Here is a 24,477-nt window from a genome sequence, read left to right as displayed (position 1 = left end):
GTGCGAGGGAGGGAGGGAGAGGGAGAGAGAGAGAGAGAGAGAGAGAGAGAGAGAGAGAGAGAGAGAGAGAGAGAGAGAGAGGAGGAAGGGAGGGGAGCCGAGAGTCAAGTCCAAGGGGCTGAGCCGAGAGGCGGGGGACAGGGGAAGAAGCAGGCGATCCGAGGAGTAACCGCTTTCCGGAGCAGGCTGCAGTGAGCTGCCTTCTATTTTCTTTTCCTTTTGATTGTTTTTAAAGAGAAGCAGGGGACAGAAGCCATGGCCGAGGGCGAAGACGAGCCGAGGTGCTGGTGACTGTGGGCGTCCAAGTGGATTTAGGGGGCTCTTCTCTGAGGCCTGTCCTCCCAGCCTTGCAGTTGCACATAAGCCCACATCCCAGCCAGTGAAGACAAGAGGCACAGCGTGAACAGTCATTTAGAAAGCCCCCAAGGAGGTGTAAACAAAAGGGAAAGCATGAATGGAGGAGACAAGTGTGTCCTGTGCTGCCCCCACCTTTAGCTGGGCCAGCGGCCCCCAGCCAGCCCTGCCTCTCCCCGACCTACTCACTGGTGATCTGACTTTTTTTTTTTTTTACAGCTTGTTTTCTTTTTCTTTTTTCTCTTTCCCATTTTCTTTTCTTATTCTTCAGGGCAAGGTGAGGATTTTGATTTGGGGACCCAGCCAATGGTCCGTCTGTGACTTCTTTAAAATACCCACTTTCTCCCCATCGCCAAGTGGCGTTTGGCAATATCAGATATCCGCTCTATTTATTTTTACCTAAGGAAAAACTCCAGCTCCCTTCCCACTCCCAGCTGCCTTGCCACCCCTCCCAGCCCTCTGCTTGCCCTCCACCTGGCCCGCTGGAGTCAGAGCCCAGCAAAACCTGTTTAGACGCATGGACGAGAAGCCCGGCGCTACGAGGCACACAGTCCGCTTCTTCGTCCTCAGGGTTGCCAGCGCTTCCTGGAAGTCCTGAAGCTCTCGCAGTGCAGTGAGTTCATGCACCCTCTTGCCAAGCCTCAGTCTTTGGGATCTGGGGAGGCCGCCTGGTTTTCTTCCCTCTTTCTGCACGTCTGCTGGGGGCTCCTCCTCGCCAGGCCCCACCGCCCCCCTGGCCTCTCTCCCGGCTCGCACATGAAGATGCACTTGTACAGGGCTCTGGCGGCCCTGGCCCTGCTGAACTTTGCCACCGTCAGCCTCTCTCTGTCTACTTGCACCACCTTGGACTTCGGCCACATCAAGAAGAAGAGGGTGGAAGCCATTAGGGGACAGATCTTGAGCAAGCTCAGACTCACCAGCCCCCCAGAGCCATCGGTGATGACCCACGTCCCCTACCAGGTCCTGGCCCTTTATAACAGCACCCGGGAGCTGCTGGAGGAGATGCAGGGGGGGAAGGAGGAAAGCTGCACCCAGGAAAACACCGAGTCGGAATACTATGCTAAAGAGATCCATAAATTCGACATGATCCAGGGGCTGGCAGAGCAGAGTAAGTCCAAGTTCTCACTGGGGTGTCTGCTGCGGAGGGAACTGGCGGGAGCAGGGACCCAGTGGTGGCCACACAGCAGGGCGCCCCAGCTCCACCAGCACTGGGCTCCGGAGGTGCGATGCGCAGGTGGGGCTCCGGAGGTGGGTGGGGAAGGAGACAGAGCCGCTCTGGTAAGAGCCAGGCGCTTCTGGGAGGCCGGGCGCCCTGGAGCCAAGTGGCGTGCTGAACTCACATCACATCCTTGACTGATTTTAATTTGGAATTACATCGCACCGCCCAGGGAAGCATATGTGTCCTGGCACGTGCCCAGATGGGTAACCGTAAGCAGACAGATGCCATCCAGGGGCAGGCGGGCTCTCCCTGCCCGAGCCCTTACCATGCCAAGGGTCTGGACACTTGGGTCTTCTCCCTGCTTTTCGCGGCTCATCGTGACACGTCTTCATTTCAGTTTCTCCAGCTCTTGGGAAGCTGGGTACCTACCCCCAGATAATGTCTGGCCAGCTTTTGGAAGTGCAGGCCAGAGACCGGCGGGCCCTTGGGTCTACCCCACGCACGTGACCCACGTGAGCAAAGGGCGGGAGTGCACGCCTGTTCACAAGGACATGGACTTTAGGGTGATGGGCTCTTGTGCTGTACAGTAGACAGATTCTTGGGTGCAGAGTGGGCCTTCCCAGCAGTGGACGTGCAGAGCGGGTCGTGGCTCTGGGTGTGGAGACGGGGATGGGCGCCCGGTGCGTGTGCGTGTCCTGGGGGAGAGGGTGGGAGGGGTGGCTGCGGGGGCCGTGGGCATGTGTGTCTGGGAGTATGCCTTCCCGGGAGGCTCCTGTCTGCACAGGGAAGCTGGGAAGCTTCTGGGTGAGACGCCTGTGTGTGTTTGTACACGTGTGGAAGTCATGTGTGTTTACTGAACGGGGATTTAAAAAACCTCAATACAAGAGAGAGAAATTTGGCAGATGTTGAGAAACTGACAGCCCAGGAAAGAGGAATGTGGGCCACTGGCAGCCAGACTCTGGGAGCAGCTCTGTTTGCTTTTCCTACCAGCAGGTGTCCTCGCCGCCCTGGCTACCTCTGCCCAGGCCCACCTGGGAGGTGGGGGTGCGGGGGGGGAATGGAGCCCGCAGGGTGAGGGTGGTCATGGGGCAAGCAGAAGGGTCAGCAGGAACCTGGCTGAAGAGAAGGAACAGGAGGGGTGCTGACTGGTGGACCAGCTCTGGGCGAAGGGGTGAAAGGCTGTGTTTGGAGCCAGCCCGTGTCAGGCGGAGGAGCCTGTGGTTACTGGCGAGGGGTCCCACTGCAGTTTCCTGCCGCTGCTTGGAATGCCCTTCCTTAGGATGTGGCTGCCGTGGAGGCTGGGGGCTGGAGGCTGAAGCCGAGGCACGGCTCCTTGCTCCGGGGTCCTCTGGAGTTGGCTCAAGGTCTGACAAGGACCCGCAGTTCCCAGAGACACCCAGCAGCTGGACGGCCACGCCTTCATCTCCCTGGTCGCCCACCAAGGGAAGTGGTGGTGGTCACAAATATCAGTGGAGAGCGGAGATCTGAGGCCGGCAAAAGTCTGAGGAGAATCCAGGGCAAGGGGGCAGGGCTCAGACCTTCAGAGGCTGGGTCAGGAGGAGGAGTTCAAGGGAGGAAAGATTCTGAGTCATGAGGACCCAGCCAGCCCAAACCCTGAGCTGAGAATGAATGGGGCCAGATGGATCAAGGCCATGCAGGTGTGCGGGGACCTCAATTTTGGACAGAGACTCAAGTACACAAAGGTGGATGGCCTTAGGAGAGCCAGGGCAGGGCCCCGCGGATGCTGGGTGACTTCCAGGCCATAGCACCAAGACCGTGGTGACAGATTGGGGTTCCAGGGGATATGGAGCTGCGACCTGGCCCCAGATTAGTGGGCACAGTGGACAGGATGCTGTTTGGGATGTCGAGGAGGAGCCAGTGCCCAGAGGCGATGCCACAGGCCATGCCACGGAGGTGCACAGGTGCAAACAGGAAACAGGCCCAGCTTCTGCAGCTCTTTAAAGGGGACACAGAGGTGGAGCGGAGACAGACCTGGGCCTGCCCTGCAGCTGCACACAGCACACTAATTATGAAGAAGGCGGTGGGCGGACACAAATGCCCACCATGTGCCGAGCCAGAGAGTCATCGTGGGGGAGGGGAGCCTGTTAACTCTTGATGGAGGGCAGGGGCAGCTTTGGGTCCTGGGGTGGTGCTGGCAGGGGCTTGGTGCCAGAGCGCCTGCTGGGGGCGGGATGACTTCGCTTCTCAGCCATGTCCTTGCCTAGTGGACGGGCACTCAGAGGAAAGCGACAGTAGAAGCTGGGGCAATGTGACAGGGGTTCCTGGAGAAGAAGGTAAAAGAAGGGATCATTTCCAGTGGTGCTGGAGAGAGGGCACCAACATGAGAGCGGAAAGGAGGGTTTGTCCTCTGGCTCTGCCTTGTAGGTTCCCTCAGCTCCCTACTTTACAGAGGAGGAGTCTGAGATATGGGTCATTCAAGGAATCGGTCCAAAAGAGAACAGGGACACTAGCCTAAACATGATGCATGCAGATTCATGTTGTTGAGCCCCGAAGGACATGTAAAATACACATTTTAAGGCCACCATTAACTTTTAGTGTCCAATAGGACTTTGATTAATGAGGCAAATGAATCCCACATTGAGCCAGGTGTGGTGGCACATCCTTGCAATCCTAGTACTTCAGAGGCTAGGACAGGAGGAGCAGGCAGGGTCAGTGCCCAGTAACTTAGTAAAATCTTGTTTCAAAATAAAAAGGCTTCGGCCGGGCGTGGTGGCGCACGCTTGTAATCCCCGCGCTTGGGAGGCAGAGACAGGAGGATCGCGCAGGTTCGAAGCCAGCCGTGCGCTTGCTTAGGAGACCCTGTTTCCAAATTTTAAAAAAATGTAAAAATAGGTCTGGGAGTGTAGCCCGGAGGTAGAAGGGCTTCCAGGAACCCCAGTACCACCAAAAATAAAAAAATAAAAAATAAATAAATAAAAAGGCTTCGGAATATAGCTCAGAGGTATAGCTCAGAGCGCCCTGGGTTCAATCCCCAGTACCACCCACAAAAAAAAAAAAAAAAAAAAAAAAAAAAATCCACACTGCCCCAGCAGGAGACGAGAGCTGAGCTGTTGCCTTGGGAATTTCATCAGGAGAACTGAATCTGAATTTGTTCTTTGCCCTGCCAGGTGATTCATACTGCCACAAATATTCTCCCAAATTCAATGAATGGTTTTTTGTTTGTTTTTTTTGTTTTGTTTTGTTTTCTGGTGGTACTGGGGTTCCTGGAAACCCTTCTACCTCCGGGCTACACTCCCAGACCTATTTTAACATTTTTTTTATTTTTGGAAACAGGGTTTCTTAAGGAGCCTGCGCGATCCTCCTGTCTCCGCCTCCCAAGCACGAGGATTACAAGCGTGCGCCACCACCACGCCTGGCAATGAATGGGTTTTTTTTAATTATTATTTAATGAAGACTCTCGGGCTATGTGAAAGTCACTTCTCTGAGCTGAAGTCTCCTTGTCTATGACATCGGGGACAGTCTCTTAATGTCCTTTCACCTGAAAGAGTTTTTTTTTTTTGTTTGTTTTGTTTTTGGTGGTACTGGGGGTGGAACCCAGAGGCTTTCTCCCTCCGGGCTATACTCCCAGACTTTTTGTTTTTTTATAGTTTATTTTGAAACAGGGTCTCACTAAGTTACTGAAAGCCTCACTAAGTAGCTGAGGCTGGCTTCGAACCCATGTGATCCTCCTGTCTCAGCCTCCCAAGCGCGGGGATTACAAGCGTGCGCCACCACGCCCGGCTCTGAAAGAGTTTTATAATCATGCCTGGATGATTTGCCTGGTGGGGAATACAGGCAAGACTGTAACCGTTCTATAATTCTCCAGGATTTGGGTCAAGGAAGTGAGATGGGGCTTTCTCTGACCCACATGGGGGAAAGGATACAGTCTTCCCAGTTCCTTTGACATCCTTCTTACCAAGATATCATCAGCATAGGTGTCATTCATCTTCTAGGTTGGAATTACGTGTGTCCCCTGAGAGACCCTTGTTGTTTTCAGCCAAGGGCAGTGCTGAGACAACCAACAGACCCAGAATTCCTGTGCAAAGAGAAAACTTGGTATTTTTAGCCTTTCTTTTCTGGCTGCTAACTGTAGATGCTATTCATTCTGGAAATTTAAAGAAACTTCATATGGAAAGAACTCATGTGTTCTAAGTGCTCATGTTCTCCACACAGTAGGGCAGCAGGTCTCCAGGGGTGGCCCAGAGGCAGGAGAATGTGGATTCTCAGGCTCCAACCTCACACCCTTACAGAATCAGAATTGGGGGTTTGTCCTTGAGGAATTTATGTTTTTAATGAACTTGAGACTCAGTAAAGCAGGGCAAAGCCTTTCCTTAGAGGGGTGGCAAACACAAGTGCCAGAGAGACCAGGCAGGTAATGCAAGTGATCTAGAAGGGAAGCCATGGCCCAGGCACCGTGATGAAGTGTGCAGGACACTGGGCCTTGGGGACACGGAGAGTAAGTGTGTGAGCGGAGGAGGGAGGGGGCCCGGAGCCCTGCGACCTGTTGGAACAGGCAGCCAGGGCTTGGCTCCTGCTCAAGTTTGTGCTCGGGAACATGGGTCCAGCTCGACTATGACTTACCATTCCCAGAAGAGCAGAAAATCTAGATCTTTCTGTGAAATCTCTCAGCTTTTAACATCAACTTAAAGTGTTTATGGGTTTCTAATTCAAAAATTTCAAATAACATGATACATTGCTTAAACAACATATCTAGTTGCACTTAAAGGTTAATGCATTTAAAGTCTAAAACCATTGAACCAGTGGTTTCTCAAACTTCCAGAACACTGAAGCCCTGGTACCTTTAGCAGAAAACTAAACTGTGGTCTCCGTTCTGGCAACACATTAGAATCATCTGGAGAGCTTTGGAAAATGCCGTGGACCCACCAGTGTGATTCAGAGCAGGTCAGGACTCCACCTGGTTTTAGAGCTCTCCGGTGGTTCTGGTACACAGCAAGTAGAAAACCCACACTCCCACACCTGGCTCCTTCACTGGAACCAGCAGAGGTGATGGACGCAAGCAAAGGCTACGTAGCGGCCCAGGTAGCTACAAACATTTTAAAAGGCAGTTAGCTAAACATGCTACGTCCTGGTTTATCCACGAACACTCTACATGGGTATTATTTGCTTATTTTTCCCTTGCTCCCTAAAGCAGCACAGGGAAATGGCATCCATCAATGCCTTTTTTTTTATTCTGTGCAATGGAAAAAGTTGGTCATAATTTAATTTGTAAAGGCAGACCCCTCGTCTGGCTCTAATATTGCTCCTGTTCTGCAGAAGCGTGGCTTAAGAATCACAAGACAGACAGGCCATTGGCTCTTGTCTGAGGAACAGGTTAGTAGTCCAGGCCCATTTCAAGGAATCTTGACATATTTTGCAGATGAGATCACCTGTCCACTTGTAATCTCCCCGATTCCCTCCAACCTCTTGAGCTTCTGTTTCATTAACTGGGGTGTGGACCAAAGGCCTGGGTCCAAACCCCACCTCTGCTTATCTGAGTGACCTGGGGAAAGCCATTAGACTTTTCTGATGTTCAGTTTTCTCATTTTTAGAATGATAAATTCTAATTATTTTCTTTATTCTCAAGGGTTGTTGCAGGGTCAGATGAGTCAATAAAAGCTCTATAAAGTTTAAGTTGGTACTATTTATTTACTTTTATTTTTTATTTATACTCATTTATATTTTACAAATTATTTTAAATATCATTATTATTTGGTGGATTTAATTATCAAGAGTATCATATATATTATCTTTTCTCTTCTAGGCAATTTTTTTTTTTTGGTACTGGGGATTGAACCCAGGAGCATTCAACCTCTGAGCTATACCCCAGGTAGCCCTCCCCCCTTTAAACTTTTTGTTTTGAAACAGGGTCTTGCTAGGTTCATGAGAGTCTTGCCAAATTGCTGAGGCTGATCTTGAGCCTGGATCCTTGTTGTCTCAGCCTCCCCAAGTACTGGGATTACAGTTGTGCCCCATCGCGCCTAGCAAGGTCCTTCTTTTTTAGTCACTGACAATTATTCCCAAGCTTTGCTTGTTAGTGCCAGTTTGCTTGTGTCCGCCAGCTCATGAGTGACCCTGGCCATGATTGTTTTGGACACCAGCTTATCTGTAGAGGGTCACATAAGATGACTCCTAATGTCCTTTCTAATTCTGTTGCAAGCAGTGATAGGAAATGACCCTCCTAGCTGAACGCGGTGGTATATGTCTGTAATCCCAGTACTTGGGAGGCTGAAACAGGAGGATCACAGATGTGAGGTCAGTACCTGGTAACTTAGTGAGACTCTGTTACAAAATAAAAAATAAAATAGGGCTGAGGGATGTAGCTCACAGAATGCCCCTGAGTTCAATCCCCAGTACCGCTCAAAAAAAGAAAAAAGAAAAGAAAAGAAAAGAAAAGAAAAAAAAGTGACCTTTCTTACCTCCTTTTTGAAATCTTAAAATGCTCCAAAAAGGAGCCATTTTGGGCACAGGTATATGATTGATTGGCTGGAAGAAACCAGGGAGCGCGGGTCACCAGGATGTCCTGAGAGCTCTTAGCCGGTCACCTCCCTGCCTCCTGGCTCCCGTCTGCCTTGGTCTGACCCCAGCTGTCCGTGTTGGCAGGTGCCATCATCCACGCTCCTTTTGACCACAGGGTACACTTTGCACCGACGCTTTATTCTCTCTTGCAGACTGGAGCTGCTAGTGTAAGTGAAGCCAGTGCTGACAGTTCCTTCAGGACCAGCTCTTTAGTAGCTCATCCGTGTCTAGAGTTACAAACTCGTGTCTAGAGTTACAAACTCATACATTAGACCACTCTCACTGGGGCTGTAGCTCAGTGGTAGCGTGCATACTTAGCACGCACCAGGCCCCAGGTTTGAGCTCCAGCACTCTCCAGAAAATTTGGTATCACTGATTCCTTTCTCTGGTTCTGGTATGTGTGTGTGCATGTGTGTGTGGGCACACACACGTGTGCCCACACACACATGCAGGCTCATATGTGGTACTGGGGATTGAACCCAGGGCATTCTACTTCTGAGCTTCACCCCAGCCGTGTGTGTGTGTGTGTGTGTGTGTGTGTGTGTGTGTGTGAGTGTGTGTGTTTTTTTTTTTTTGTGGTACTGGGGATGGAACCCTTCTACCTACGGGCTACACTACCAGACATATTTTATATATTTTTTGAAGACAGGGTCTCTAAAGCCAGCAAGGCTGACTTCGAACCTGCACGATCCTCCTGTCTCTACCTCCCAAGCGTGGGGATGACAAGCGTGCGCCACCACGCCCGGCCCAGCCCTATATTTTATCTTTTATTTTGAAACAGGGTCTAAGTAGCAGAGGGCCTAAGTAGCTGAGGCTGGCTGTAAACCTGTGATCCTCCTGTCTCAGCCTCCCAAGTACTGGGATTTCAAGCGTGCGCCACCACGCCCAGCTTCTGGCTGTCTGAAATGGTCTAGAGAACAGTCGGCAGAATCTGTTCTTTCAAAGCCAGTTATTAATCAGGGCTTCATTAAGTGGCATTCACACATTTGTTTCCCTGACATCTGTTCCGTTCATTTTCTAAGAACCTGTGTCAGGCCCACCAGATGGCAACTTCCAGGAACACGCACTCATCCTTTCCTAAAACTCAGCAGCACATTCGCTTGTCTCCAGCCTCTGACCGGGCCTGCCTCGTCCCTGACTTCCTAAGCCACCCCTCAGGGTGATTATGAGCTCATTCCAGCCATGTCCATTATGCGTGCAATCTGGGTCCTTGGGCTTGAATTTCAAGTTCTGGCTATTGTTACCAACTGTGTAGAAAGTCTTCTCTGGGGGTTGATGCTGTAAAGTGCATAGGAGCAGAGGAGAGACAGGGTGTTCTCCTTTCTTTGGTACTGGGGATTGAACTCAGGGGCATTCTATCTTCATGCTAGAACCCCAGCCCTATCTTTTTATTTTTAAAGTTTTTAAACAGTCTCACTTAGGTTCCTGAGGATCTCATTAAGCTAAGGAGGCTGGCTTCGAACCTGCAATCCTCCTGTCTCAGCCTCCCAGGTACTAGGATTAAATGCAAATACTCACGCCCAGGACTTTCTCTGTCCTTTATCTGGCTCTGAAGGATGGGAAAGAACATGTGCTGCCTTCTGGCGGTGGACAGGGATGAAGAGGCTGTCGGGATGACAGAGGCCGGTATGGCAGTGCTACCAAGGACAGAGACCCTTAAAGAAAAAGGAGGCAATGGTGGCTGACTGCTCTGTGCAAAGAGACATGTGCGTCTCTCCCAGGCTCGAGATGTGCCCTTTGCCATACAAACCCACTTCACTTGGTGTAACACCCACAAAATTGATTCTGCTACTGTCGGTGGCTCCCTACCAATACCAAGATAAACCTCAGCCTCTCAGTCCGACACGTGCATGGTCCCCTACCACCTTGACCTTCTCTCACGGGATGGCGGCTTTGGGTCCCTCTCCCTCTCCTGCATTTCCATTCTCCCTGTCTTTGCCTCTAGCAGCCCCTCCATGAAGTTTCTTTCCTTGCCATCCTCACACCCCTGCATGAAGTACCGCCGGCTCTCCCAGCTCTCCCTCCTTTTTCTTTTTGTATGTGTGTGTGTTACTGGGAATGGAAACCAGAGGCATTCTACCACTGAGCTACACCCCTGGCCCTATTTTTTATTCTTTATTTTGAAACAGGGTCTGAGTTGCAAAGGGCCTTACTAAGTAGTAGCTGAGGCTGGCTGTGAACCAGAATCCTCCTGTCTTAGCCTCCCAAATGCTGAGATTACACATGTGGGCCACCATGCCCGGCTCTCCCTCCCTCTTATTTCTGGCCGCCACTCTTCATTTCCAAGGGCCTTTCCTCTCCGGTCCTGTGATTTGGGTCCAGGTATTAACGGCCTCCCTTTGGTATTAATCCCCTGGAAGGCAGCAGCTCTGTCCATTGTTTGCTACCAATGTTAGCACGATGTTTGGCAAACAGAATTTGCATGTTCAGTACATGAATGAGTGCCCGGATGAACTAACATGCCAACATATCGGTCAGTGATAAGACAGCTAAACAACTGTGTGTGTGTGTGGGGGGGAGGGGATTGCTGTTACCTTTTGAGAATCTGTATCTTCCTTCCTTCCTTCCTTTTCTTTCTTTCTTTTTTTGTGATACTGGGGATGGAACCCAGGGACATTCTACCTCCGAGCTATACCCCCAGCCCTATTTTTTATTCTTTATTTTGAAACAGGGTCTCACTGAGTTGCAAAGAGCCTCACTAAGTAGCTGAGGCATGAACCCGGATCCTCCTGTCTCAGCCTCCCAAATGCTGGGATTACAAGCATGTGCCACCACGCCCGGCTAGAATCTGTATTTTCTAAAAGAGTACAAAGTCAAGCTGGAGAACTTTAGCAGGGTTGGCATATTCAGGCAGTAATAGGAGGGTTATTTGTTTATTTATTTACTCATTTTTGGTACTTAGAGTTGAACCCAGGGTACTCTATCCCCAAGCTGCACCCCCAGCCTTTCTTTTCTTTAACAGGGTCTTGCTAAATTGCCGAGGTTGGCTGTGAACCCACTATCCTCCCGCCTCAGCATCCTCAAGTACTGGGATGACAGGCGTGCACCACCTAATTGTTTGGCTAGCCCGTCTTTGTCCAGGTCCTGCTCCTCACTCAGGACCATGTGTGACTGTGGGGTCACCAATAATCTTCCTATCTCTCCCTTCTGGCCTGAGGCCTTGGACCTCCAGGTAGGTCATCAGAGGGACTGTGGCCGCTTGACACCTGTCCTGTGGCAGCATCCACTCTCGAGGTCTCATTCACACTGTGCCTCCCCCACTACTTTGTCCCCTAGACGAGCTGGCTGTCTGCCCCAAAGGAATCACCTCCAAGGTTTTCCGCTTCAACGTGTCCTCAGTGGAGAAAAATGGAACCAACTTGTTTCGGGCAGAATTCCGGGTCTTGCGGGTGCCCAATCCCAGCTCCAAGCGCACCGAGCAGAGGATTGAGCTCTTCCAGGTACGTGTCCCAGGACAGAAACCCCAGTCCAGGAGCCAGATCCTCTTCCATGCTCGGCCTCCAGGCGGCACAGCGCTCAGCAGGCCTGGGTTTGAATCCTGGCTTCTCTGAGCCGTAGTGTCCATATCTGCCTGTCATCAACGGACTAGAATTACCTAAGGTGCTGGAGGGTCCTGGCATTCGGAGCCTCTGGTCTTCCAGCGCTCGTCACCTGCCCATGGCCTCTCCCATTTCCTGGCCTCGGGTTTTTACTCCTCTCTCTGTCCTGTAGATACTGCGGCCAGATGAGCACATCGCCAAGCAGCGCTATATCGGGGGCAAGAACCTGCCTACGCGGGGCACTGCCGAGTGGCTGTCCTTTGATGTCACCGACACCGTGCGCGAGTGGCTGTTGCGAAGGGGTGAGTGGACCCCGAGGCTGGGCGTTTCGGAAAGAACCTCGGGTCCCTCCGTCCTACAGGACCGGGAAGAGGGCAGAACGAGGGAAGTCACAGATCTGGATTCAGAGCCCCGCTTGGCCGCGGGTTCTCTGTATATCCTCCATTCATTGAGTCTACTAATGTTTATGAAATGATTGGCCAGGCCCTGGGGATTCTACAGTGAACAGACAGGTGAGGTCCCAGAGCCCATGGGTCTTCCATCCTGGTGAGAGAGACCACTCATCAACAAGTCAACATGCCGATGAGTAAGAACCTCGGCTAGCAATGCGCTATGAAAATAGAAAGCGCGGCGTGATGGTGACAGAGGACTCTCGGGCGGTCTCCAGGAGGGAGGGATTCCTGCACTGAGGTCTGAGTGGTACGGAAGCTAAAGGATGTCCTAAGCACAGGAAACGGGAGGCCCCGGCACTCGGGAAGAACCAGATTGATTTGTTCCAGCGATAGCAAAGCACGCCGGTGTCCTGCAGCTAGTGAGCTGGGCCACACGACTTAGAGCCTGTGGGGCCACGGCAAGGCTGTGGGGCTTGCGCCAAGAGTGACGAGATGCCGCGACCGATGGAGTGCTGTCAAGCTGGGGTAGGCGGCGTGGAGTATACCTTTGAAAGACCCCTCTGGCTGCCATAAGGTCAAAGGAAGAAGCAGGGAAACCAGTTTGGGGACATTTCAGCAGCCCTAAGGCTGGCGGTAGGGGCTTAGATTGGGGCAGGGGAGGGGATATGGAGATTTTACGGGTTAGTTTCATATTTTGGAGGTAGAGCTGCTAGGGCAGGCTGTTTATCAAGTGTGGGTGTGAGGATGCAAGAGCAGTCTCAGGTGGCTCCTAAATGTTTGCACTGAGCATCCAGGTGGAATAGAGAAGGCTGGAAGGAGAACAGATGCTGGGGGAAGTTCTACTTTGGCCAATTAAGCTTGGAAGGCCTGGGCGTCATCCAAGCAGAGCTATCCAATAGTTCTATCAAACCTCACGTGTCCCCAATATCTTATGCACGCGCTTGGTCTGCTCACCTGGAAAATTAGGTAATGCCTCTTCCCCTGCAAGCCTCACAGAGCCCTTTGAAGGATCAGCTGTACCAGAGAGAGCTCCCTGGCTTTCAGTGTGATTTACAACTTAAGTTTATATGATGTCAGATAAGAGTAGTGATGGGACTTGACCAAGGTCGAGTAGTGACCTTGACCAAGGTCGCCCAGCCTGGTTGAGGGCTGAGGGTCCTGACGCTGTGTTTGGCTGTCTCTCTCCCTTCAGCTGGCTGGTACTTCTGAGTCTGAGTGCTCAGTGCCTGGGGCCTACACACTGCACATCCATCTCCTCTTCCCTCTTATGATGAGTTTCTGCTATAAAGCCATGGTTCATCCATGTCTTGTTGGCCAGAGTTCCTGAGGCTGGCCGATCCTTCTATGTCCTTTGTGTTTTAGGAAACCAGGGGTTAAAGCCATAAGGCAGAGATCAGGAACTGCTTAGCCTGCATATTTATTTATTTATTTATTTAGCGGTACTGGGGATGGAACCCACAGGCATTCTACCTATGAGTGACACCCCCAGCCCTATTTTTTTTATGCTTTATTTTGAAACAGGGTCTCATTGAGTTGCAAAGGGTCTCACTAAGCAGCTGAGGTTGTCCGCGAAACAATCCTCCCATCTCAACCTCCCAAATGCTGGGATTATAAGCATGTGCCACGATGCCTGGCTTGTTTTTTATTTTAAAAATTATTTATTTTGAGTCAAGCATGTTGGTGCATACTTATATAATATCTGTACCTGGAAGGCTGAGATGGGAGAATCACAGGTTCAAGGCCAGCCTCAGCAAATTAGCCAGACCCTGTTTCAAAATTTAAAATTTAAAAGGGCTGGGGGTATAGCTCAGAGGTAGAAGGCCCCTGGATTCAACACCCAGTCCCCAAAACATTTTTTATTTGAAGTAGGGTCTTGCTAAGTTGCCAAGGCTGGCCTCAAATCTGCTATCCTCCTGTGTCAGCTTCCCAAGTACTGAGATTACAGGCATGTGCCACTATGCCCAGTTTTGTTTTGTTTTTTTAAGGTCAGGAGACTTCACATAAAGCATAGACTTCTGGCTCTTCTTGAAAAGTTGAATGACTTCTTTGTAACAACACACCAGAAGTGAGCCATGGCCACCCCTTGAGATGAGGGGCGCACTGCTCAGTCCTCAGGGTCCCCACCATTCCCCAGTGTCCCTAAGGCTCAGGCTGGCAGTTTCTACTTAGCACTGTCTGCTGAGTGACTCCTCACCTGCGTAAGCTTCCTGGACTCTGCGGAGTCTGCGTTTGCAAGCCCCCACCTATGGGGCCTTATTCGGTGGTGGCTGGGTTGGCCGACAGGAGATCCCGCCCCATCCCTCCGACCCAGCACGAAGGTGAAGCGTGGAGGAGCCTGCGTGGCTCCGCTGACTGGGAATTCTGACTCAGACTGTGCTCAGCTCGGAGCCCGCGTGGCTTCGGAAAGGAGGGGCTGCGGAGGTGAATCTCCTAGCCCTCCCCCCCCATCTGATATTGATCGGCTCCACCTGGATTTCTTTGAAGCCCTGGGCACTTGGAGTTCTTATTTTCACAGCTGCAGAACTCAATGAGAAGTTTGAGTTGAGAGTGATTTCCATCTTCCTTGAGACATCAGAAAAGATAATTTCGTAATAAAACCTATGCGTTCCCCACCCACCAACCCTCTGCTGCCAATTCTGAGGTTAGTTCTTCATTAGAACCTTCAGTTCCCATTTAGGCAGATTCTGCCCGGCCCTCCCTCCCACAGGGGAACCGTAGCACAGGCTTTGGCTTATCTGGAGCTCAGGAGTCTCTTCAGAGTTTATACCCCCAAACCAGGCTGCAAATGGGCTCCAGATTGGAGCAGCTGGTGGTCCAGACCAAGGAGGAACTGAGTCACAGCTGTGGTCGTGGATTCACTTGGCAAGCATCCCGGTGCCTCTGTGTACCAGGTAGCCCGGCTATGTTCTGGGTCCCAGAGCGGGTCAGCATCCTGTCCAGGAGGGAGGAGCCAGGTCCTCAGACCCTGAGCTGTTACTCATGACTGCAGCTTCTCTGTATGCAGAGCCAGCTTCCCCTAGCAGGCGATCAGGGCGCACTCCCAGCACGGTGGCGCAGGACAGGTGGGGACACGGAAAGCACCTGTGCATCTCAGTGGGTGCGTGGGCGCCTTTTTTTTTTTTTTTTTTTTTTTGCTGCCTGCGTTTTGTTCTTTGTCTATAACAATTAAGAGGTGGGACCTGGCATCAGAACCCACAGGCTGTGTTTGAATCCTACTCCTGGTTGGATGCCTCGAGCAAGCCATTGGATTTCCCTAAGCCTCAGTGTGCTTATCTGTGCAATGGGGGATAATAATAGTTCTTACAAGGAGTATTAGGATTATTACAGAGATTACATGAGTCAATGCTCGTAAAGTCTTAGAGGAGTGTTTGATATGCAGTAATACTCAACAAATGACGATGTTATCAGCTCTGGGCCCTCTAGCTAGCTAGAGCCACCTCGTCATGGTGACCACTGTACCCCAGCCCACACTCTCCCCAGCACACCTGTGTGCCCTGGCTCTCTAACGCACCCACTGAGAGGTCTCAGGTTTCTTCCATTTCATCGTGGCTCACCGGGAACAGGAAGTAGGCAGCCGCTTGGGCTCCTCCAGCTCCTCCTGTGTATCGGGAAGAGGTCCTTCCTTCTGCTTCCCTCTGCTCGCTTCCCTGGCTGGTCCGCCTGCCCACACAGAGCGAACTTTGTGCAGCAGAGATTCTCGAGCTCAGCAGGTGTCAGTGTGTTCCAGAACCTTCCCTGGCTCTGGAGTCTACGGAAGAAGGGAGCTGGTTTTAAATCAGTAGGACTGGGATATTCCAGGCCTGCGTAATGGTGATAGGAACCACTGGGCCGGTGCTGTTCTGCCTGTGAGGAGGGTGTCAGGATTTCTCTGCTGAGACCAGGTTTCAGGACGACCCTAAGTTGGCCCCAAGGCCACTCAGAGATAACTAGGATGGTTGCGGGAAGAGGAGATGAGGCAGCTCACTGGGAACCCTGAACCCCGAGGGTCTGTACCTTCCTTGCGATCTTTCCTGTTACCTGGGCCACGGCTGGCTGCTGCCCCAGGATCAACAGAGCATCCCAAATCGAGTCCTACCCACCAAACGGACACGATGCCAGATCCTACCTGATCTTGCCTGACCCAAACAACTTGATTCAGGCCGTACTTTTCATTCACTTATTTTTTTCTCTCTTCCATTTCCTTCATCCTCATCTACTAATTTTTCTGCTTCTTTGATTTTGGATGCCAAAACCCAAGCTCCCTTAATTGAAAGAAGAAAGAGCCCGGGTGGGTCCTCTGGCACTGGAAAGTAGTCACCGCACACTGGCACCTCTTGGCTGCTGCCTTTTGGTACTGGGGATTGAAACCAGGGGCGTTCTGCCTCTGAGCTACACCTGCAGCCCTTTTTTTTATCTTGACACAGGGTCTCACTATGGTGGAAAGGTCCTCAGTAAGTTACTGAGGCTGGCTCTGAACCTGTGATTCTCCGGTCTCAGTCTCCCAAGTCCTGCAATCACAGGACTGCGCCACCATGCTCAGCTGTCCTTGCACTTCAGGGAAAGAATATGGCCAAGTGCAGCCATGATTTTCCTCTTCTCTGGAGTTTACCACTCCCTGTGTTTCCACCATCACAGCTCTCATAGGAACGCTGGCATCTTTCCTTTCCACGGATCCTGCTTCTCACTGTAGCCGACTTACCTCTAGCACTGATTCTTGACTTTCAATCCTGTCGCTTGGCCTTCCATTTTGTGGCCCTTTGATTTTTTTTTTTTTTTTTTGTACTGGGGAGTGAACCCAGGGCATTCGAATTCCAAGCTACACCCCCAGCCCTTTTTATATTTTGTTTTGAAATGGAGTCTTGCTAGATTGCCGAGAGTCTCACTACACTACAGAGGCTGGTTTTGAACCTGCCGTCCTCCTGTCTCTGCCTCCTGAGTCCTGAGATTACAGGCGTGCGCCGCGGTGCCTGGCTGGCCCTTCAGTGTGTGGCGTTGAGTCGCTGTCTCTGCTCAGAAGCTCTCCAGTGGCTCCTTTCCTGAGTCTCTTCCAGTCCTCTCTTCCTTTTCTCTTCCAACAAACACTTCATTGATATGAATTTTTTTCCCTTCCTGGATTTTTGTCCTTTTTCTCTCAAATAGATAAATCTCTCCCTGTTTCCCTCTTTTTCTCTTGGGTATCGGGGATTGAACCTAGGGGTATTCTACTTCCAAGCTACACTAGGGACAGTCTACTCACAAGCTACACTAGGGGCAGTCTACTCACAAGCTACACTAGGGGTATTCTACTTCCAAGCTACACTAGGGGCAGTCTGCTCACAAGCTACACTAGGGGCATTCTGCTCACAAGCTACACTAGGGGCAGTCTGCTCACAAGTTACACTAGGGGCATTCTGCTCACAAGCTACACTAGGTTGCCGAAAATCTTGCTAAATTGCTGAGGCTGATCTTGAACATGCGATCCTCCTGTCTCACCCTCCTAAGTACTGGGACTGCAGGTGTGCGCCACCATGTTTAATTTTCTCTTGATATGCTTTGTTCAAAATGGATGGCTGCTCCCATTCTCCTTCATGATACCCACTGTTTATGCCCCCACAGGTTGTTTGTGATGTAGCAGAATTCCATGGGATGTGGACCAGGTGCACGAAGGTCCAGTCTGGGTTTGGCAGGACTTTGCCTCCCGTAACCCTCCACAGGACTCGGCTCCTGCACGTGCCTGTGGGAGCAGAGGCCTGGCCCTTCCATGCAGGGCGATGGGCACGCTTCCCCATCACACAGAGTGGGTCTCCTACTGACTCTGCGTCTTACTTTGCAGAATCCAACTTAGGTCTGGAGATCAGCATTCACTGTCCGTGCCACACCTTTCAGCCCAATGGAGATATCCTGGAAAACATCCACGAGGTGATGGAGATCAAATTCAAAGGTAATAAGATGGATGTGGGCGGTACAGTGGGTGGGTGGGGGGCTTGACAAGACAGGGTAGAACCCACCAGACCCCAGTGGAAAAAAAGTCTCCTTCACGGGGATGGGCAACTGTTTTGTGCTTGAGTAGTTCTGCCATGCCCCCAAAGTGAGGAGGGTGACTGTCAGCGCATAGCCACAGAGCATCATTACTGTCCAGAAGAGGATGCTGCTAAGGGCAGCAGCATCGTGTGGGCCAGCTCTTCAGTTTCTCTGAGCCCAGTGTAATGGTGACGAAGGTACCTTTTTCACAGGGTTTTTATGCAATTAAATGATATAACAAATGTGAAACACAGTGCCAGGAATGTTCAACACATAAGAACTGTCTCCCTCTTTTCTAGAAGAAATTAATGCTGGTGGCCCTGAACATGAGTGCCCTGGCTGCTGAGGCTGGCAGGTGCCACTGGGCCACTTGGTCCTCACCACCAAAGCCCAGGAGTCATTGCATTTGGATGATGGCTTCGGGCCTTGGCGTGTTCCCCCAAAGGTGTTTTTTGTAGCTGAGCCATTTCTGGGCCTCCGCCATGTTTTCCAGTCTTTGGAGCTCAGGGAAGCCCCTTTCTTCCCCTTGTCCCATTTTGAGTAACTGAGGGTCACCTGTGGTCAGAGGCTCTTCTGGGAAAAGGTGCAGGCCACTCTCGGCTCCTGCGCCTAGGCAGTCCTCTTCACCTGGGTGGGCTCCATCTCAGACGCTTTAGATATTAAAGCCAAGAAATGGACCTCCTCAGAGCGCCTCAGTGCGTACAGCCCTTCAGAGTCCTCTCCAGGACAGGGTCTGCTGGCACCTTGAGGCGTACGCTTGCCTGGTTCCCGAAGATTTTAGAGAGGAGGATTTCAGACCCGGGTCTCCCTGATCCTTTGTCTTACAGACCAACTGCCCCTCCCTGAGAGCCAAGTTCCTCCCGTAGCCGTGTCATTTAGACGCTGTGTGTCCTGCCCTGTGGAGATGGTCCCAGCTGGTGACGATCCTCCACAAACTAGATCTCCAGTTAGCTGAGATTCTTTGTAACTCAGTCCTTTCCTTTTCAGATGAAATCAGTTCAGAAATTGAATTCGGGCGTTCTTCCCAGAGCTTGCTTTGCTAAGCTGTTTAGCATGTGCTTTATTATCTCATCTTTAATTTTATGGCAAAAACACTTCCAAAACAATAAGCATAATGTGGCTGTTCAGCTATCCAAAGCCTTGTTTCTTTGGCTCCCATACGGACTATCTCAAATTGTGACCCCTTATACTCTGGTTTCTCTTCAGATCGTATAGGTCTTTTACCTGTTACTAAAACTGTGACATAAAGTGTCAGTAGGACTTGGGTTCCATCTTGACCAATTTAAATTATAAGAGGAATCTCATAGCACAAGATTTTAAGCTTCAGAATCTAAATCGACACCCCAAAGGTCTGTATTTGATACCCACCCGATGATAGGGATGCTTCATGGATCCATGAGGATTCCCAGGAAGCATGTCAGGACAGCTCTCTGCTATTGGAAGTTTTTTATGTATGTGCTGTGAGGGGACCCAGACATGGGCCTCTTGCCGTGGCATCCCTACAGTGGATACTGGGTTCTGCACCAGTCTTCCCCATCCCACAGCGGGTCATTAGAATGAAGCTGCACTTGTCCCCCATCCTCCTGGGCAGTGACTGGAATAAGAGCAGCCTCCAAGGGTTCTGCATTTTAGACGGGAGATTATCACCTTCCCTTCCGTCTGCAGGGGTGGACAACGAGGATGACCATGGCCGTGGTGACCTGGGGCGCCTCAAGAAGCAGAAGGATCACCACAACCCTCACCTCATCCTCATGATGATCCCCCCGCACCGGCTGGACAACCCTGGCCAGGGGGGCCAGAGGAAGAAGCGGGCCCTGGACACCAACTACTGCTTTCGGTGAGCCCGGGGCACCAGGCTGTCCCACGGGCCTCTTGCGGCTCAGGCTCCAGACTAAGCTGCATTCGGCAGAGGGGCCCTGATACTGTTCACAGACATCTCCAGGAAAAGACTGGAAATCTCTTCTAAACCTCTTCCTGTTTTCCTGGGAGCCCCACTGTTTTTCTGTGGCCCAACTCTGTAAGGGCCCCGATGAAGTAAATGAGGGAAACTGAGGAGAATGCTGTGAGAATAGTTTGGATTTGGCACACTTGGCTGAAGCCCCCCGCCCCAGGTTTTTCATGCTCTAAGTATTTGCAGGGTGGGGAGAGATTTCTGCAGAAGTTTCCTTCAGGAAGCGCTTAGTCTCCAGGATAGGTATGACGATGCCACTGGAGTGGGAGAGGGAAAGTCTTCACTTACAGGGAATCTGAGCTTGAGAAATGAACAGATTCAGAAATAATTCAGTCACCCAGTACAGAAATGGTAAAGATTCAACTTCTTCCCTTCCTTAGGAGCTGTGGAACTGCTCACATACAAGGAAGGGCAGATAAATTCTGTACCCCATCTTCTAAAAGGTAGAAACCGTCACACCCAGGAGAGGATCCGAAGGATAAAGTGCTTTAAGAATTGCACAACTGTAATCCCAGTATGTGGGGAGGCTGAGACAGGAGGATTGCAGTTTTGAGACCAGTATCAGCAACCTAATGAGACCCTTAGCAACTTAGCAAGGCCTTGTTTCAAAGCAGATGGGTTGGGCATATGCTCAGAGGTAGAATGCTCCTAGGTGCAATCCCCAGTGTGTGTGTGAGAGGTGGGGGGGACTGGACGCAGGGAATCCACCTGTGGACACAGGAAAGGTGTGGAATTTGGGCAGTACTTTTGAGGATGGGTAAGATCAGGGTGTGTAGGGATCCAAGAGGAGGAAACACTTCAAGTAAAGGAAGGAGCAGGATGGGTTAACTTGACTGGGGAAGATGTCTGGACAGAGTAGGAAGGATGAACTGGAAAGTCTTCAGATCTGCAAACCTTGCCCTGTAGGAAGAACTGAATAAACTAAGGGTGTTGAGTGTGAGGGAACAGAGGACTGGAGAGGGAAGTGCAGTGCCCGACTGGAAGCCAGACTCCTTATGGTGAGAAATGAATGTCCTTGGCTGCAAGCAACCATGCAGTGAGCCACAGAGGACTTCTTTTACCTCCAGGCTACACTCCCAGGCCTATTTTATATTTTGGAAGCAGGGTCTCTTAAGCCAGTGCCGCTGGCTTCGAACCTGCGTGATCCTCCTGTCGCTGCCTCCCAAGCACGGGGATTACAAGTGTGCGCCACCACGCCCGGCTCACAGAGGACTTCTCATTCACAGGAGGCCTGTGGCAGTGGCTCAGGGCTGGCCTGACTGCTGGTTTATGCTGTTGAGGACACAGGCTTCATATATATAATTTGGTACAGGGGACTGAACCCAGGGGCTTTCTACCTCTGAGCTACACACCCAGTTCTTTTTATTTTAAATTTTGAAACAGGGTCTCACAAAGTTGCTGAGGATCTTGTTAGGTTGCTGAGGTGGGCCTCAAACCTAAAATCCTTCCGTCTCAGCCTCCCAAGTACTGGGATTACAGGGGAAAACCAGCAGCCTTCCTCTTCCACCTGCTACTTTTATCTTTGCCAGAACTTGCCCTTGCCCCCTGCATACTTCTATGTCTGATTGGTTATTATTAGGTCACATGACCACCCCTGCCAGCAAGGGCAGAGCAGCCTTGGCAATGAAAAATGAGTATCTGGTGTTCCAGACTCCACGATGGGAGGCTGCAAGGGAGAAGGGGTAGAGATAAAGAGATCCCCCGTGGAGTCTGCCAGGGTTCATCCTCGGAACCCACAGGAAGCCAGATTTGTCCAATAGCTGCCTTTGGAAGTAGCAAGTTCTAGGTCACAGGAGAGACCTATTCAACAGAGGCCAGATGCCCATGTGGCAAGGGGTCTCTCCAAATGGACTTTTGTAGACATCAGGACTGAAGGGGCCAGATGGTCACATTTGGGTGACAGGGGAATCATGGTTCTAATGGGAGGATGTGCCGTGTTTTGGCTCAATAGAATTACTCCAAGAGTCATCTACAGCAGTATTCACGTGGCATACAGAGTGAGTTCATTTCTGGCTGGGTGCAAATGAGGAAGGTAACGATAGCCATCCTTGAGAACTCGGACTTGGGCCATCAGGTACATGTGCTTGGGCGGATGTGGTACACTTTCGGTCTATTTTTTTTGGTGGTACTGGGGGTGGAACCCAGGGGCTTTTCTAAGACCTATTTTTAAAAAATATGTTTTGGAAACAGGGTCTCACTAAATTGCTGAGAGCTTCACTAAGTAGCTGAGGCTAGCTTAGAACCTGTGCGATCCTCCAGTCTCAGCCTTCTAAGCGCTGGGATTACAAGTGCGCACCACTAGGCCAGGCTTTGGATTTGTAAAACATAAAAGGGGCCACGGCCACTTTTCCCTCGTGCTTTCCGTCATGAAGCCTTATATCTACCTGTTGTATCCTTGAGATCCTGGTGTGTAACAGAGAAGTGACTTCTGGTCTCTTCGCCCCACACACTCAAACCTGGACTTCAGTGGGTAGGCTCAGCTCCTGGACAGCAGGGAAGGACTCCAGGGGAAAATATGAGGGTGTTCTTGAAGTTTCTTTTGTTGGTGGGTTCCTTTTAGGTTGATTTCATATATATATATATATATATATATATATATATTTTTTTTTTTCCCCCTGTTGTTGTAGCAACTTGGAGGAGAACTGCTGTGTGCGCCCCCTCTACATTGACTTCCGACAGGACCTGGGATGGAAATGGGTCCACGAACCTAAGGGCTACTATGCCAACTTCTGCTCGGGCCCTTGCCCATACCTCCGAAGTGCAGACACGACCCACAGCACGGTATGGAGTGGGGCACCTGCCACCTGGGCACTGGGGCTGAGCTGACCAGGCCACTTGTGGAAAAGAATGAAGGATTGAATATAGCAAGAACAAATGATAATCTGGGGGGCAAAATCCCTCTATTAAAGGGTTTGACCCTTTCAGGTCCAATTCTATCTGGGCACATCCTTCCCTAAAAACATTCCCATAGTAAAGTTGGGTCAGGGGGGTACGTGCCTGTAATCTCAGTAATTGGGAGACTGAGGCAGGAAGACTGCAGGTTTGAAGCCAGCCTTCTCAGCTTAGTGAGACCCTTGGCAATTTAGTGAGATCCTGTTTCAAAACAAAAAATTAAAAGGTGCTGGGGCTGTAGTTTAGAGGTAGAACGTACTTGGATTCAATCCCCAGTACATTTAAAAAATAATTCCTGTCATAGAGGCCGGGGTGGGTAGCTTAGTGGAAAGAATATATTCTAAGCATCTGTGAGCCCCTGGGTTTGATCCTTAGCAGCAAAAACAAAACAAAAAAATATATAGCTCCTACCGTAATTTCAAGCAGATGTTTTATTTCCTTGTCAAAAGCTTTTGTACCATGAAAGTTTAACTGCCACAGGCTACCCCATGCGTCAGAGATGTGTGTACCTGGTTGGCAGGCAGTGTGAGGGTAGAACGGTAAGGCTACCACTAGTGAAAGAACTCGACCATGCGGCCTCTTGAGTGTGCAAATGTTCCTCTGATTGGCAACGCAGAACACACAGCAGCAGCTATTATGCAACACCTGAGGAGAAAGCGAGGGCGTCCACAGCCGGGGAAGCGCGTCTTTCCTCGAGGAGAACTGCAAATAGCGCAGTCATTTGTGAAGCCCATTTCCTTACAGCTCATTAGGGCCGCATCCTGTCTGGCCCTACACTATGGCACTTACTAAATGGCCCAAGGCAGTGGTTAGGGAGAACATTTTTCTCCACCAAGGAAGATCAATATAAGAGTGTTTTCTTACCAGCAAGAGTTTCCTCATTAATTGAAACATACATGCGCCAGCTGATAACCCGCAGACACTGTATGTTCTGCTTTCTGCCTTAGTGGATGAGCACAACTAACCACTCACCCAAACTGTGCCAACAGGTATGTTTGTGTGGGGGGTACTGAGGATTGTTGAAGCGGGGTATTTGACCTCTGAACTACACTCTTATATTTTTTGTTTTGAGACAGTGTCTTACTAGGTTACTGAGAGTCCTGTACTTGCTAAGGCTGTCGAGCCTGGGATCCTATCTCAGCCTCCCAACTACTGGGATTACAGGCGTGCACCCCTGCACCGGCTCGGATGAGCCCTCTTAAATGGCACCAGTAGTCATCCACCACTCAGTCTCGAGCAGATCCCAGAACTCGTATAATTCCTGGGTTGCAGGCCTGAGGCCTGGCGCTGCCACTTGTAAATGCTGTCCCCCTTCCTGCAGGTGCTGGGACTTTACAACACTATGAATCCGGAAGCATCGGCCACACCGTGCTGCGTGCCCCAGGACCTGGAGCCCCTGACCATTCTGTACTATGTGGGGCGGACCCCCAAGGTGGAGCAGCTCTCCAACATGGTGGTGAAGTCCTGTAAGTGCAGTTGAGGCCTGCCTGCCACAGAGGAGGGGGAACTGCCACCACCTGACTGGCCGCTCCTCGGGAAACCAAAGCGACAGACCTCACCTTGAGGCCTGGAGCCACCACCCTCGGCGGCTCCCAGCACACGGCCGAGATGGAGGCTTCCTTCTGGAACATTTCTTTCTTGCTGGCTCTGAGAATCACTGTGGTAAAGAAAGTGTGGGTTGGTTAGGGGAAGGCG

At 51.0% G+C, this 24,477-nt stretch overlaps 1 protein-coding gene across 1 annotated transcript; it reads left to right on the top strand.

The window, feature by feature from the left end:
* Positions 1 to 1,095: 1,095 nt before the first annotated feature.
* Positions 1,096 to 24,262, top strand: TGFB3 (transforming growth factor beta 3; the record flags this gene model as incomplete). The annotated part of the gene is made up of 7 exons (XM_080706887.1): positions 1,096 to 1,462; positions 11,306 to 11,469; positions 11,741 to 11,870; positions 17,752 to 17,859; positions 19,605 to 19,776; positions 22,518 to 22,671; positions 24,104 to 24,262. The coding sequence occupies exons 1-7, from the start codon at positions 1,111 to 1,113 to the stop codon at positions 24,260 to 24,262; spliced, it is 1,239 nt and encodes a 412-aa protein (XP_080563013.1). The 5' UTR covers positions 1,096 to 1,110.
* Between the last annotated feature and the right edge of the window lie 215 nt (positions 24,263 to 24,477).

The sequence above is a fragment of the Muscardinus avellanarius genome, assembly GCF_963383645.1.
Source record: "Muscardinus avellanarius genome assembly, chromosome: 12".
Taxonomy (NCBI): domain Eukaryota; kingdom Metazoa; phylum Chordata; class Mammalia; order Rodentia; family Gliridae; genus Muscardinus; species Muscardinus avellanarius.
This window is presented reverse-complemented; position numbering and strand designations above follow the sequence as displayed.